At 37.8% G+C, this 13,819-nt stretch overlaps 3 protein-coding genes across 3 annotated transcripts in view; 2 read left to right on the forward strand and 1 right to left on the reverse strand.

The window, feature by feature from the left end:
• The window catches only part of syne1b (spectrin repeat containing, nuclear envelope 1b), a 70,793-nt gene extending 66,116 nt beyond the window's left edge, over positions 1 to 4,677 (forward strand). Inside the window, exons 143-146 of the mRNA XM_072457329.1 lie at positions 9 to 221; positions 447 to 539; positions 1,489 to 1,547; positions 3,494 to 4,677. Of these exons, the coding sequence (XP_072313430.1) occupies positions 9 to 221; positions 447 to 539; positions 1,489 to 1,547; positions 3,494 to 3,731 (603 nt within the window). The 3' untranslated portion in view covers positions 3,732 to 4,677. The remainder of the gene's footprint in view (positions 1 to 8; positions 222 to 446; positions 540 to 1,488; positions 1,548 to 3,493) is intronic.
• Positions 4,678 to 5,227: 550 nt separating this feature from the next.
• Positions 5,228 to 8,846, reverse strand: ccdc170 (coiled-coil domain containing 170). Its single transcript, XM_072457780.1, has 8 exons — positions 8,738 to 8,846; positions 8,412 to 8,594; positions 7,818 to 8,120; positions 7,287 to 7,484; positions 7,057 to 7,230; positions 6,456 to 6,698; positions 5,739 to 5,942; positions 5,228 to 5,497 (listed from the first exon to the last, which is right to left on the reverse strand). Exons 1-8 carry the CDS (start codon positions 8,753 to 8,755, stop codon positions 5,228 to 5,230), a joined length of 1,593 nt encoding a protein of 530 aa, XP_072313881.1. The 5' UTR covers positions 8,756 to 8,846.
• Positions 8,847 to 9,305: 459 nt separating this feature from the next.
• Positions 9,306 to 13,819, forward strand: rmnd1 (required for meiotic nuclear division 1 homolog). The gene is made up of 12 exons (XM_072457103.1): positions 9,306 to 9,461; positions 9,825 to 10,232; positions 10,300 to 10,402; positions 10,872 to 10,947; positions 11,237 to 11,276; positions 11,379 to 11,479; positions 11,556 to 11,662; positions 12,110 to 12,174; positions 12,320 to 12,396; positions 12,782 to 12,902; positions 13,222 to 13,338; positions 13,416 to 13,819. The coding sequence occupies exons 2-12, from the start codon at positions 9,849 to 9,851 to the stop codon at positions 13,446 to 13,448; spliced, it is 1,224 nt and encodes a 407-aa protein (XP_072313204.1). The 5' UTR covers positions 9,306 to 9,461; positions 9,825 to 9,848; the 3' UTR covers positions 13,449 to 13,819.

Raw genomic sequence — 13,819 nt, forward strand, 5'->3', positions numbered from 1 at the left:
CTTTGTAGCAAATGCGTCAGGAGCTCTTGGATTCCCAGTTGAAAGTTGCCTCCCTCCAGGACATGTCGCTGCAGTTGCTGGTCAATGCTCAGGGCAGTGACTGTCTGGAGGCCAAGGAAAAGGTCCATGTCATCGGGAACAGACTCAAGCTGCTGCTGAAGGAGGTGACCCGCGATCTGAGAGAACTGGCCAAAATTTTAGACATCACAAGCAGTCAACAGGTGAGTCGTGAGGTCTGAAGATACACCACTGAATTGTACATTTTGCAGTTTGTCACACTGTATTATCTTTTTATGGTGGCTATAATATAATCCTTGTGCGTTGTTGTTATTCAGTGCTGTTCTGTTCCCTCCCTGCACTCACCTTAACCTTCAGCTTGTGTCATGCTCAGTGTGACGGACAAGAATTGTGAGAAAATCTTGTAAAAGCTCCTTCCCTCGTGTCAGGATCTCTCCTCGTGGTCTTCCGCGGACGACCTGGACACCTCTGGATCCCTCAGCCCGCTCTCAGGACGGAGCACACCGAGTCGCCGCCGATCGGTAACAAACACACCCACAACTGCACATTTTAACTGGCCGACAACTTGTTGTTGGCTGTTGGTGATGATTTTAACCTGTGCCCCTGAATGCCCCCCCTCCGAAGGCCAGATCCATCTCCCTCTTCCATCTCCAAATCTCTCCTTCTTACTGCATCTCTCTATACCTGTGCTTCTCAAACTGTGGGGCAGGTACCAATAGGGTCAAGCAGAATGGTATTTTTAGTACAGATTTAGAATTAAAGTAATTTATCTTAGTATTAAGTCATGGTCCAGTGCAGGTGTTGTGGTTTATTGAGTTGTGTCCTGGTTTATACCTGGCTATGAGCTCTATTTATGTCTTGTTTAGTGCCTGTTTCAACTGTACTTTCTGTTAGTAGTGATTAGATCGAGAGTGATAGTGAGTTTGAGAACCATTTCTGTCTCCAGCTTAACTTTCCTACTTTCTTTCTTATCTCTCAACTTTCACGAATTCTTATTTTTCTGCACCTTTCCTCCTAGATCTTTCCTTGAAATATTTGTAAAGCTAATTATTTTGTATCTTTTCCTATCTTTCTTTTTTCCAAAATGTCTGTCTTGCAAATCTTTCCTTCTTATCAGTCCTAATTTGGTTTGAGCTAACTTTTCACTGAAAGACTGGAAATAAATTTCACAAACTAACTTTACATAAGGCAATTTTTTAATCAAATTGTATAATGAAGCAAGCATGAGACATTGAAATTAAATCAAGCATCAGTCCAAACAAGCATGCCACTGCTACCACCTTTCACAATGTATATTCAAAGTTGTATGTTTTACACTTTGAAAGATTTTTCTAATATTCCAAAGCTATCATCTTTTATCATCATTTGCTTTGTGTTATTTTGGGGATCATCGATAGCTTTGTTCATAATTTGCCTGGACTGAAAATTACTTTCTTTCTTTTACCCCTCCCCCCTGTTCATTGCAAACAGCAACGGGGCAAAAGTAGGGTGTCACAGCCCGGAGCGTCTGTGAGCGGTCCACACCTAAGGTACATGTCTGTTGGTTTCTAGCACACACAGAAGATAATGGAAATCACCCACGATGCACTGGGAGGACACTTTATCTGTTTAAAACTGATGAAACAGTTTGTAGACGCTTTGGGGAAAAGGTCTTGTGCCAAAGTAGGGCACGACAGTGACTTCCATCATCTTCTGCACGTCTAGACCCTGTGTGACGGTCAGGGAGGCGAGTGCATCGACAGCAGAGGAACAGTGGACAGTGTGAGCAGAGGCTGATGGGAGCTGGCCCAGATCCACTCACTGATTCCATTTCCTCTTCCCTATAAAGCATGATAAAACTAGATTGAGCTTCATACTTACCCCACACATACCAAGAACGTGTATTTTGTTTTGTTTTTTTATTGAATCGTTTTTTATACATGCAAGTTGTACAACAAAATTACATAAATCTGAAATGACACAGATCATACTTAGAATTCAGTTTGGTCAAAATGTATTTTTTTGCAAACACCAAAACTTCTCATTTTAGTCGTATTAAATGCTAAAATCTCCATTGGTAACAATAAACTCGTTCAAAGTATTTCAAAAACGTAATACACATCTGTAAAAAGTGAAAAGTTACATATTTCTTTTAAAATATTTATTGAATGTTTTCATATATAGTTTATTTGTTGCGACAGTTCTTTATTCATCCACTGTGGCCCATGTCCCTCTGTCCACTTCCTGTTGCTGTCTGAGTGGTAGTAGGTCAGATGTTTAAAAAAATGAATTGTGCGAGCCCTCTTCTTGCTTAATATTGCTGATACAAACTCTCTACTACAGAAATTCCACTATACTTCTTTACACTTAACTTCTTTTTGAGCACACACAGCCCTTTTTTTCCTCAAATTGCCGAATAATGTCTGCAATGAACAATGCAAACGCTTCACTCTGTCGCTCTTTTCTCTTTTGTGTGTGACATTTTCTTCTTCTTCTGCTGCTTCTTCACTGACTCTCCACCATCTCCCCTCAGTCTGTCATCTCTGAGTCTAGGCTCTCAGTGGGATGGGGCACTTCTGGTGGTAACGCCATTCACAGTGCAACATGTATCCATTCATTCCTAATTATTTGTCACATCTAAAACAGCATTAGTGACTGATAACCTCCTTTAAGACAATGTTTTCTGAGGGTGATGGTGACTTTAACAAACAACATTTTATCTTCGAAACTGAGCTGAACTACTTCAATTGCTGTGCTTTTCTTGCCTTAGCATGCTTTGCACTTTTCAACAGGATGTTTAGTATAAAACGTATTGTAATGAAGTTTAAACTGCTGGGATTTGCAGCATGCCCGTGTCTTCTTCCCCAACTCTGCAGATGAATGCGAGCTCGTATGTATTAATTTGCTTTGGAAAATGTCATGTGGCTGTCTCCGTACATGTCTGTATCAGTCAGACAGCATGGACTTCACAAGGTTAAACCAACTTTGCCTTGAACCATGTTAGGCATGTCTCCCGTCTTATTTGGATTGAACTGTTTTAGCCCGTTCTCTGTACATTACAGTGTAACCCGATCAAACTTACAGTAGTCATTTTTGTTAGCTTTTAGTAAATACATTATGTAAGTTCTTGCTGCCAGTTTCACATAAACTGAAAAACATAACAAGGATTTAAATGAATAATAGTATTTTTTAGATTTAGGTGAGCAATAATAGTGTACTACAACAAACCTGTCAATTCAAAGTACAGTAAATGCAGCAATATATATACTGTATATACCCCAGTCTTGTTCAAGATCAGAATGACCAGCGCAAAGGCAAATTTCCCTGTAAAGTATACTACAATGAGATGTAAAGCCTAATATCAAACTATAAAATATAGATACAGCTGTACTGCAATTGTATAGTTAAATATGCAATAGAAATCCCATGAATGTTTCTGAATACATCTTTTAGTTGTAATTAAATGTAATCTTTGATTTATTTTGTCTGCGATCAGGTCTCTCGACGCTGGGTCCGCTTCCTCCCCTTTTGACCCCTCTGAATCTACTTCCGGTCGGAGCTCGTTCATGCGGCGTGTCCTGTGGGTGGCGCTGCCGTTCCAGGTCGTCCTGCTGCTCTTAGTTCTGTTCGCCTTCATGCTGCCGATGGAGGAAGAGTACTGCATCCAGTCCAATAACTTTGTTCATTCACTTTACCCAATGCTCAGCTACAGAAATGGCCCTCCACCAGTATAGACTGAACCGATACTTCAGTATTTTCTGCTCAAATCATGTTGAAATGTCCTTTAATGTTGGAAGTATTTCCTATTTTCCACCTACACTTTGGTTAGAATTAGGGCTGCACAATATGTCAAAACTGGCAAGCTGTATGTTTCTAATATGACAATCATATTTTTTTCTCTGGTTATTATTTCCTATTTCACCTTGTGTATTGTGTTCCCTGATGCAGCTTAATCATTCCAATTCATTTAATCCTTGGCTGTGGTTGTGTGGCTTTCATAATATGATAACTTGACTTGCAAAATCATAATAGTGCCTGAATATTTATTTTGAATTAGAAAAAAATACTGAACCATTTCTGTTTTGTTTCTCTATTACTGCAAATACATGTTTATGGTAACCTGCATGCAGTTCCAACACCGTTTCCTTGTGACATACCAATATTGTGCAACCCTAATCCAACTGCTGCTGTGTCAAATACGATGGCTCTAAGTAACAACACAATCCGTCTCCTCCCGTTAACCTCAGAGAACTGTCTTGAATGTTGTATGTCTTCAAATGGAGTAGCACCAAAGTTTGATCTGCTAATAGCCTGTGACTTTGCTCGTTACTGAGATTTATACAGAAACATTTAATATCTTTACATTGCAATTATTTTTGTACCTGTATTTTGGCATGCAGTCAGTCACACGAGTTGCTTTTTAATCACTTCCTTCACGGTCTGTGTCCATTTTTAAACCTCCATGAAACTAATTGTCTAATGCCAGTCATTCATGAAGTTTGTACATTTTATTTTTTAACATGAAATATGACTGTGAGATTATAACATACAAAGAATATTGTATATTTTGTATGACTGTTGAACTGTAAGGCATTATATTATAAGCTGTATATAATGGAAAAGTATATAATGTAACTGTACATGCGAACAGAAACAATGAATGCCAAATCCTTATTTTGACACCTGCCTATTATTTCACTCATAATTCATACATTCAACAGTCTCAGGGAAATAGAAATATAGAAATGTACTTCTTTTTACTATTCTTATAAAAAAAACAACCAACAAAACAACCATAATAGTCTTGTGGGGACATAGTAAAATCAGAATATTTTTTCTTGGGATAAATGTAATGTAGGATGTAGGGTTGAAGGGGTTGAAGAAGTATTGTTCTCAAATGGATGTATTTTCTTCAGTTCAGTCTAAAAAATTAAAAATAAAACAAGACGTCACAGATTTGAACACAAACAATAGTAATTTTATTTAATTCTAATGCAAAAAGCATTTATTTGATTAGACAATATAATTATTTAAAGAAGTTGCCATCATTTAAGATACATTTTCTTAATTTCTTTGGTAAACTAGTCATTTTTCTCATAAATTCAGGTTAAATTTAACTACAGAGAAAATTAAAAACTATTCCAAATGTAGATTTTTCTATTAATTCTCGGGTTGGTTATTTGCTTTATGCATTCAGGAACAATCCAAGTCCTACAAATACAGTATTATGCTATTTGAATACAATTCCAGAGTCGTTCAGGCTTTGGGATCGAGCTGTAGATGTGTCTATGGAAGATCCGGGGCGGTTGGGGGTTTGGGGCGCCCTCTGCTGGTGAGTGGGGCAGAGCCAAGGCCCCCCATCATGGGAATACAGATGGTGGTGGGGGTGATGATGATGAAGAGAAGTGTCCAGGAGTTTGAGAACTTCATGGTTAGAGACATCCACAACAGAGGTGTCCAAACCCAGCATCTGGGAAACATCGGTGCGGAAATTTGCCAACTTTTGAGAGAAGAGACAAATGTGAAATGATTTAATAGAATCGTTTTAAAAATCTGTCACAACTAAGACACACAAAAACAATACAACAATCATTTTACATGCAAGTTTAAGGAATTAAAAAGACAAAACCAGAACAAATAAAACTGAATCAGGACTAAGAGGCGGCCTTCAACAACAGCAATGGACTGAAGATTGCCGGTAATAATATTGACTTCTTTTATCATACTTGCTCCCTCATTACCTCTCTTTCCTTCTCTGACATCAGCCTCAGGCTCTGTCTCAGGGCGCCGAGCTCCTGCTGGTTCTCCAAAGTCCTCCTGCCCTTCACGTCCAGGTCAGAGGTCACAGAGGTCAGTTTCTTCTCCACGTAAGCCTTTCTCTCTTCCAGCTGATCCAGTTTCTTCTTCTGCTCCTGCACTGTCTGGTTCTGCTCCATCACTTTTAACTTAACCCATCACACACAAAAGACACCATATTTTTATTAAGTATCATAGTTTATTTCACTTACGCTTAAAGTACATTAATCATTATAAAGAGAATAAGTATGGACACTGAAAGTCTCACTTCATAACGATACTGTTTTGGTAAAACTGACTGGAATGCAGCTCTATTGTCAAACAAAGAGACTTCTCCCCACCCACAAATTATATTGGTCAACTCAGCAAAGCGTTGAGTGGGTGACAGGAAGATTTAACCAATTGCAATGAAGTGTGAACATTCAGAAGAAGCATATTACTTTAGTTTCCTCAGGTTTACATGAATTGTCATAACATCGAATAACGTGATTTGGCTCCTTTTTGGCATAATATCGGCCGCCCCGAATTCATACATTGGCAAAGTTGGTGAAGTGTCACAAGAACAATGTTGCTTCTTAGGTGTCTGTCTACAAAATTACATGTCCCTATGCAGTGTAAAGTCCTCTGGTGCGGGAGCCTGTCCATACGCCCGTGCCCTGTACCTTCAGCTCGTTGGTGTGGCTCAGCTGGGCCTTGAGCTCGGTGCTGGAGAGCCTTGTGGCCCGGAGCTCCGACTGAAGTCTCTCCACTTTCTTCAACAGTCGTTTATTCTCGACCTGGGCATCCTCTCTCTGAACGGCCAGAGCAGACCTGCTCCTCCGCTCCTCCTCCAGCTCCAAAACTTTCTTTCTCATCATCTGGATGTGCAAACTTCTGCTTTCCAACTGGTCCTTCTGAGATTTTAACTACAGGGATCAAGGATAGTTGCGTTACAAACAGTGTCCTCGCAAGTGAGCATTGATTTTGTTTAGCTCCTATATATTAACATTCAGATCAACAGAGATGGCCATTTAATCAAATGAGAAAACAAATCCAGATTCAGTCAAGTTTAATTATCAATGATATGGAATTTTGAAATTAAGACTGAAAACAAATTCTATTCTATTCTAATACAATTAAATTGAAAATTGAGATAGGAAAGAATGAATGACTTACTTTTATACTTCTTTACTCACTTCCTTACTTCCTTACTCATTGCCCAGCCCCACAGGTCAGTGAACAAACAGAGCTGCCACATATTGACAATAATCCAGACATAACTACCTTCCTCTGTAGACTGTAGGTGAGGGACTTGCTCTCGACCAAAGCAGAGCCCTCTTGCCTCATCAGCTGCTCTGCTCTGGACAGTATTATCTTGAGTCTCATATCGAAACCCACGTCCAGAGCAATAGTTTCCACCATTAGGATTTCTGAGAGCTGCTCCAGGAACTCTTCATACTTCAAAAACAAACACAAATTGACTATGTGCTTTGAAATTAAATTGATGTATTTACCTGTTGTTTATCCTGCCGTAGTCCATCTCTGTGCGCGTCCACAGTCAATAGTTCGCTCTCCAGTCTGTGCAGTCGCTCTCTCATATCTTGAACTTGGTTTTCGGCCAGATCAGCCCTTTGAAGAGTGCTGTGATGGAGCTCTGTCTGCTCACTGAGCTCCGCAGACACTTGGGCCAGCCTAGTCTCCATCTCTGAAACCTGAGAGTAAAGGAGGATATTTAAGTTATTCAAATTTGTGTTGGAAGGAGACAGGGGCAAAACAAGCAGTATTAGAAAAAAAAGTACAGTTTATTTGAAATAACCAGACAGACACTGGTTCTGTTTAACAATTAAAAATTAAACCATATAGCAATAAATATGGAAAAAGAAGACGGGATCCTCATGTAATTATAATGTAATTACATCAGCCTAATTCACAAAAAGCATCGGCACCAAGAAATACATTTGATTACTCGTGTTAGTTAGCATGTATAAGTACTGTAATATTAGTAGCAGTCGGATCATATTCTTAAATAAAAAAAATAGACACACCTTATTGCAGACTTCCTCCGGGTTCAGTCCCATTGCATTCTCTGTAGACAGGAGTGTGTTTGTTGAGCCCTTCTGCAGAACTTTAACAACTTTATTTAAAAACCTGTGCAGTCGTCCCTGAGCAGCCTCTGTCTCTGATTGGCTGATGTTGAGCTTTCTCTCCACCTCCTGCACCTGTTTCTCCAGACACTGGGATTCTTTCCTTGCGGCGTCGATCACTCTTTTACCAGCCTCCAGTTGTTCTAACATGGTCTGCTTTTCTGATTCTATGCTTCGCTTTCCAGTTAGTAGGGCATCATATTCCTAAAGAGGAAAAGCCCTTAGATTTAGGAGAATGATATAAATATCTCCAGGATGACAAAATAGGTAGTATTGTAGTAAAAAAAACAACACACACGCATTTTTCCAGAGAAACTTCATAGGTTGCACTGTTTACCGTAGTAACAGTATTACCTCAATGATTTCAAGAGAAAACCAGGCAAGCTATTCAAGGTGAATGAATTCCACAATATACAAAGAGTACTTCTCAGTCTTTGGCTTAATTTAATAATTAAAATAATATAAAATAAAATAGGCCCACTGTAATTTGATTACCACTTTAAGTGAGTCCAAGGCTGCTGCAGATTTGGCCGTCTTCTTTCTCTCTTGGTCCATCTCTGACATGAGCCTCTGGATGGTCTCTCTGCTGGATCTACAGTCCAACTCACAGGACTTCACACTCGCCTCCAGGAGGGCAATTCTCATCTTCAGCCTCTCGCGCTCATTACACGGTTCCATCTGTTCATACAAACATAACCATAAACCAAACAGACACACTTTTACCAACAATTCTAAGTGCAGGAATTTGTGCCAAAAATAATGTAATTAATGACTTTGCCCATTTATTGGGTGGGATAAGAGCATGTTTTAAGCATATCTACCTCTTCATGTAGATCCATAATCTGTTGTGTTGAAGGTGTAGTAAATTGCACTGTTGCAGTTGTAGGAAAGTCTCCAAGCAACACCAAACATCAGCTCTATCAGGATTCACCAGAGAGGGCGCTACAAGCATATGTGTGTTGTATATATATATATATATATATATATATATATATATATATATATATATATATATCATGGATCTATTATATATATTATATATACATTATATATCTATTATATATATTATATATTATATATAAAGGAGAAAACATATTTAAGGACACCTAAAATGCTCAAGTTGAAACATTTGCATTCACACGATTGTGTTATAATGAATCGAATGTCAAGGTTATGTTGCACAGTTTTGGCAAAGCTACCGCATTTTACTTTCACATCCAAAATATAATAATGTACAAACCATGAATTATAGCCGTCGGAAAAGACAGGAAAATTAAACAAAACAAAAAATAAAGAGAATTCATCTCGTTTACGTCCTGTCAGTCTAAACTCAGGGTTTATTGCCTTTTGTGCGAAACCGGAAATGATGTAATCGCAAACACACCTCGCTCCTTCAACTGTCATGCAGCTTGTGCTGTAGCGACAAATGCCTACACACATTTATTCATTTGCGTTTTATTTCTTTACTCAAAGGGCAAAAATATAGACAGCGTTTTAATGCAAGACGTATCTATTTTGTGGCGCCGTGTGCCGTTATTTTTACAGGTAAGATCCCTGCAATCTGAGCTGCCACAATTGTCCCAATGTTACCATTTGTCTAATAGGTCACGAAGGGTTCAATCTTATCAAAGGGCGATACTATAGTCTTATAGTTAACATTTCTTATGTCAAATCTGTATACCATGTAGGTTATAATGTGCAATATAATGGCCTTATTGATCTATAGAGTTTTGTTTACATTTTGTTTTATTTTATAATCTAAAAAAGTATATATTTATTGCTACACCTTTTGTACTCTGTTGTCCCCAGGCTCAGACTCCTAGTTTTCTAAATGACGAATAATGGGAAACAATGAATTATAGAAGGGCCAGTCAATCAGTATATTATTGTTTTTTTTCTGTGTTTCAGTTGTTCTGATCTGAACCTGTCAAAATGCTGCTTCGGACGATGTGGAACAAGCTGGGACCCCTTCACTCTACAGGAGCAACCCCTTTTTATTTGTTTGCCTCTTCATGTTTTAACCAGCTTCACAGTTATGAACACAGGACTTTTTCCAACTTACAAACATTATCAAGGAGTATTTACTCTAACTCATTTCACCAGCAAAAGCACATACAGCGCACTTTAACGTCCATAGCTTTGAGTAAAACCTCTAGTAGCTGCCGTATCGAACAAAGACGCTTTTACTCACCTGAGCTTGTAAAGACAGTGCTGAAATCCACAATAAAACCTGTTGTTGCTGCCAAAAGAGTTTCCAAAGGACCAAGGACCAAGCAACCGTCCAGAGCCAACCAGCCTTCACAAACTGAGGACTCGGTAAACTGCAGACTGATACTAGGATATTTTACGTTTAATGCCATGCTAAATCTGTTTCTCTTTTCAGATGATGCAGTGTATAGCGTTTGCAACAGCCGACCAGTACCATTTACCAACACTTTGCCATGACTTGGTTGGCAACGGCTTTCAGGAGATTGATTTACCAAGAGGTACAACATAATAACACTTTTTAAAAGTTTCATAAGAGTTATAAGTGTTGTCACATTTGATTTTGACTGTGATGAAAATGTTAAATCCCTGATTGTGATTCCACAATGATAATAAAAGCAACAAATAACATCATTTTAAACACACGAGACAGTTTATGGACTTCAGTTCATGGTTCAGCTTAAGGTCTAGAACTATTTAGAAAACTTACAATTTTGTCCTATTTGAGATTTTGTTTTGATTCTAGTTTTAGCATCTGGATGTTAATACTGTTTACAATCCTAAAAGTAATATAAGGAAAACATTATGTCAACACATTGCTCTTTGAAAATGTGGAAATAATTCATTCATCAACAAATCATACAGTAGTTTACAATATTTATTTCCAAGAAAAAAATGTTAATATTGTTTCCAGGGCATGTGAACAGCTCTCGAAACAAGTCTACTATGACTTGTCTAATTTGATTTCAGATGCCTCCAATGTCCTGGTGATAAGCACTGATGTGGCTGCTAAACCTGAGGACAACGCTGTCATGTTTTTCTTCAGGTAAAATCTACTGTATACCATCCTCTGCTTGTTCCCATAGAAAATGTTCCACAATATGGCATTAAACGTATCTACCTCCATGAAGACAAGCAGGCGATGCCACCAGACCAAGTTACAGGACAGATCTGTGCTGGGATAGATACGTTTAATGCCATACCGTGGAACATTCCAGGCAAAGCAATAACATCTCCATAAGACAAGCAGGCATTTAATGTGTGTCTTGATACTTGAATCCATTTATTGTTTTTATGGATATCGTTTGAGTGACTTGTCAAATCCTCCATTTTAGGGAAGGTTCAGTGGTTTTCTGGAACGTTGAGGATAAAACAGTAAGACATTGTTTACTTACACATCAAAGAACTAAAAACTAAGAAATCCAATTTTACCAGTGCTGTGAAAATGCTTTTGATGTTTGTCTTTTCTTTCTGCAGCTTAAAAGAGTGTTGCGGATATTGGAGCGTCATGAGATTCAGCCTTATGAAGTGGCACTAGTGCACTGGGAGAACGAAGAGATAAACTACACTGTCAGAGAGTATGTTAATAAAAACAGCTTTGTCACATTCTTTACAGTTCTACTAAAAGATCTCTAAAATGTGTTCTTCCTCCAGAGGGAATACAAAGTTGGAGCGTGGTAATTTTATTTTGAGTGACCAAATGGCGCAACCAGAAGCCGTTTTGGAGAAATTTGCGTTTTCAAATGCATTATGCTTGTCAGGTATGCACTTAAAAGTTTGACACTAAAGATTGTGAGCCAATCATTTTAGCAAGTAATGGTGTAATGATACGACCTTCAATACAAAGAATGGTTAAAATGGTTTAAATGTAATTTATTTGGGTGAACATTTAATCAAACTTTAGTAAATTTGAGAGATTATTAACAACTTTAGTAAGAAGTTGTGTAATCAAGGGGCCATTTAACAGTTCAGAGAAATAAGATGTTGCAGATTGATATGAATAAACTAGGGCAGTAACTACCCAATGAAATGGAATAATGAAGGGAAATGGTACAATTCTGAATGAAACAATGTATGCATTTTACTTAAATCATATTCTTGTTGCAGTAATTTGACTGCAGTTGAGCTGAGCCAGTGGCATGTCCATGAAACTAAATATTTACCGTAATTGTATATTTATTCTGTACTCTTCTGTATATCTATTGAAGTAAAGCTGGCCATTTGGGAGGTGGCTTTGGACAACTTTGTGGACTCGATTCAATCAATCCCGGAGGTACAGTGAGCTCTTAAGAGGCTGCAACAGCTGAATAATTGAACATGAGTAATGTTGTGAGAGCTGGGCATGCATGTGAGATGGATTCTCCATACACATTAGTTATGGTAGTAGACCTAATTTAGTTACATTTTCCTTCTTTCAGACATTAAAGTCCGGCAAAAGAGTCAAGCTGTCCTCTGCAGAAGTTATGCAAAAGATAGGAGAGCTTTTCTCACTCAGGTAAATTGATTTATCTTTAAATAGCCCTTAAAAACTCAATTATGCACCAACTATTTTGGTTTGTAACCTGTTTTAGAGAAAGTCTGCTCTTACCAATTATTACTGAAAGCTCAACTAGGGACATCGAAATTTGATTTAGACAATCCACTTAAGATCCTCGGTGTTTAAGGGTCCATTCGTCAAACTCACTGAGACAAGTATCTTTTCAGTAACCCTTGGTCAGGGGTCGATGGAACTGTTGTGCTTGGTTAGCCTAACATGTTATTTATAGCACGGGTTTAGCACTCCTTTGGGTATTGTTTTGAAAAGATGTGTTACTTATTTTTACATGTAGTTCTTAAATGACAACATTATATCTAATTTCGTTTGTTTTTTTGTACTTCAGACACTGTATAAATTTAAGGTCTGACCTGCTCATGACTCCTGACTTCTACTGGGACAGAGAAAATTTGGAAAAGCTTTATGACAAAACCTGCCAGTTTCTCAGCATCAACCGCAGAGTCAATGTAAGTTTAATGGAAATTATATTGTTTCATATATTTGAATTAATAATAAATGAATAGAGTTATGGCTCAGGGGGAAATAGTCCTTTCTTTCATCAACGCATACTTCAATATCCAGTTTGAAGTACTGTTTCAGCATTAATAACGGCTTCTGAAAATCTAAAAATACAGTATAGTGAATATTTGTCTCTGTGACCAAGCTATTTCTGAGCATTTTAGATTTAACTATAGTGTTTTTGCAAAATGGGGTGGTATTTGTTTAGCTCAGGATGAAATAAAATGCATATTCCCTTTGTTATCTCACAATTGTTTGCTGTTGCAGGTGGTGAATGAGAAGCTGGAGCACTGCAGCCAGTTGACTGATCTGATGAGGAGCCACCTGAGTGAGAAGCATAGTTTAAGACTGGAGTGGATGATAGTTATTCTCATCACCATCGAGGTACAACTACCCTCGCAACATTCATGTTTAGCAAACCAAATATACACTGTATTTAAAATTCTTTATATTTGTTTCAGGTGCTGTTTGAACTGGGTCGGATGATTTTCTGAAAATCCTTTGCCCAAGTGAAAAATGCTGCAAAGTTGGTTATTTTATATATTACGATTAATTTTGTTCAGTATAAAAGTGCTCAAATATTTATTTATTTTTTCTATACAGTGAACATTTATAATAGCTGATAAATATATTGGTTTTGTTGTGATTGGATGCATTAATGGGTACTTATTATACTATAAAAATGTAGAGAATCAATTAATCATATTTGTAAATCTGTGTGAACATGTATTCGCTTTAATAGAGATTAAAAAGACTACTTACTACTGTCTGCTGTTAAAAACTCACACATTCAGACTATGTTACAATATAATGGTATTTATTGAAAGAAAATATTTCATCAATAAACCTTTGTCACATGAAGTAA

This window comes from Eucyclogobius newberryi, unplaced genomic scaffold (assembly GCF_026437365.1).
Source record: "Eucyclogobius newberryi isolate DKJ021-1_F unplaced genomic scaffold, fEucNew1.0.hap1 SCAF_21, whole genome shotgun sequence".
Taxonomy (NCBI): Eukaryota; Metazoa; Chordata; class Actinopteri; order Gobiiformes; family Gobiidae; genus Eucyclogobius; species Eucyclogobius newberryi.

Bases quoted from the DNA above. Each gene is read 5' to 3' on its own strand.
- rmnd1 (XM_072457103.1), top strand. From the start codon at position 9,849: ATGCTGCTTCGGACGATGTGGAACAAGCTGGGACCCCTTCACTCTACA. The intron at 11,277-11,378 runs GTAAGACATTGT...TTCTTTCTGCAG, and splicing joins GGAACGTTGAGGATAAAACA to CTTAAAAGAGTGTTGCGGAT. The intron at 13,339-13,415 runs GTACAACTACCC...TATTTGTTTCAG, and splicing joins TTATTCTCATCACCATCGAG to GTGCTGTTTGAACTGGGTCG.
- ccdc170 (XM_072457780.1), bottom strand. The intron at 7,485-7,817 runs GTGTGTCTATTT...CTTTACTCTCAG, and splicing joins CGGAGGAAGTCTGCAATAAG to GTTTCAGAGATGGAGACTAG. The intron at 5,943-6,455 runs GTACAGGGCACG...TGATGGGTTAAG, and splicing joins GCCACACCAACGAGCTGAAG to TTAAAAGTGATGGAGCAGAA.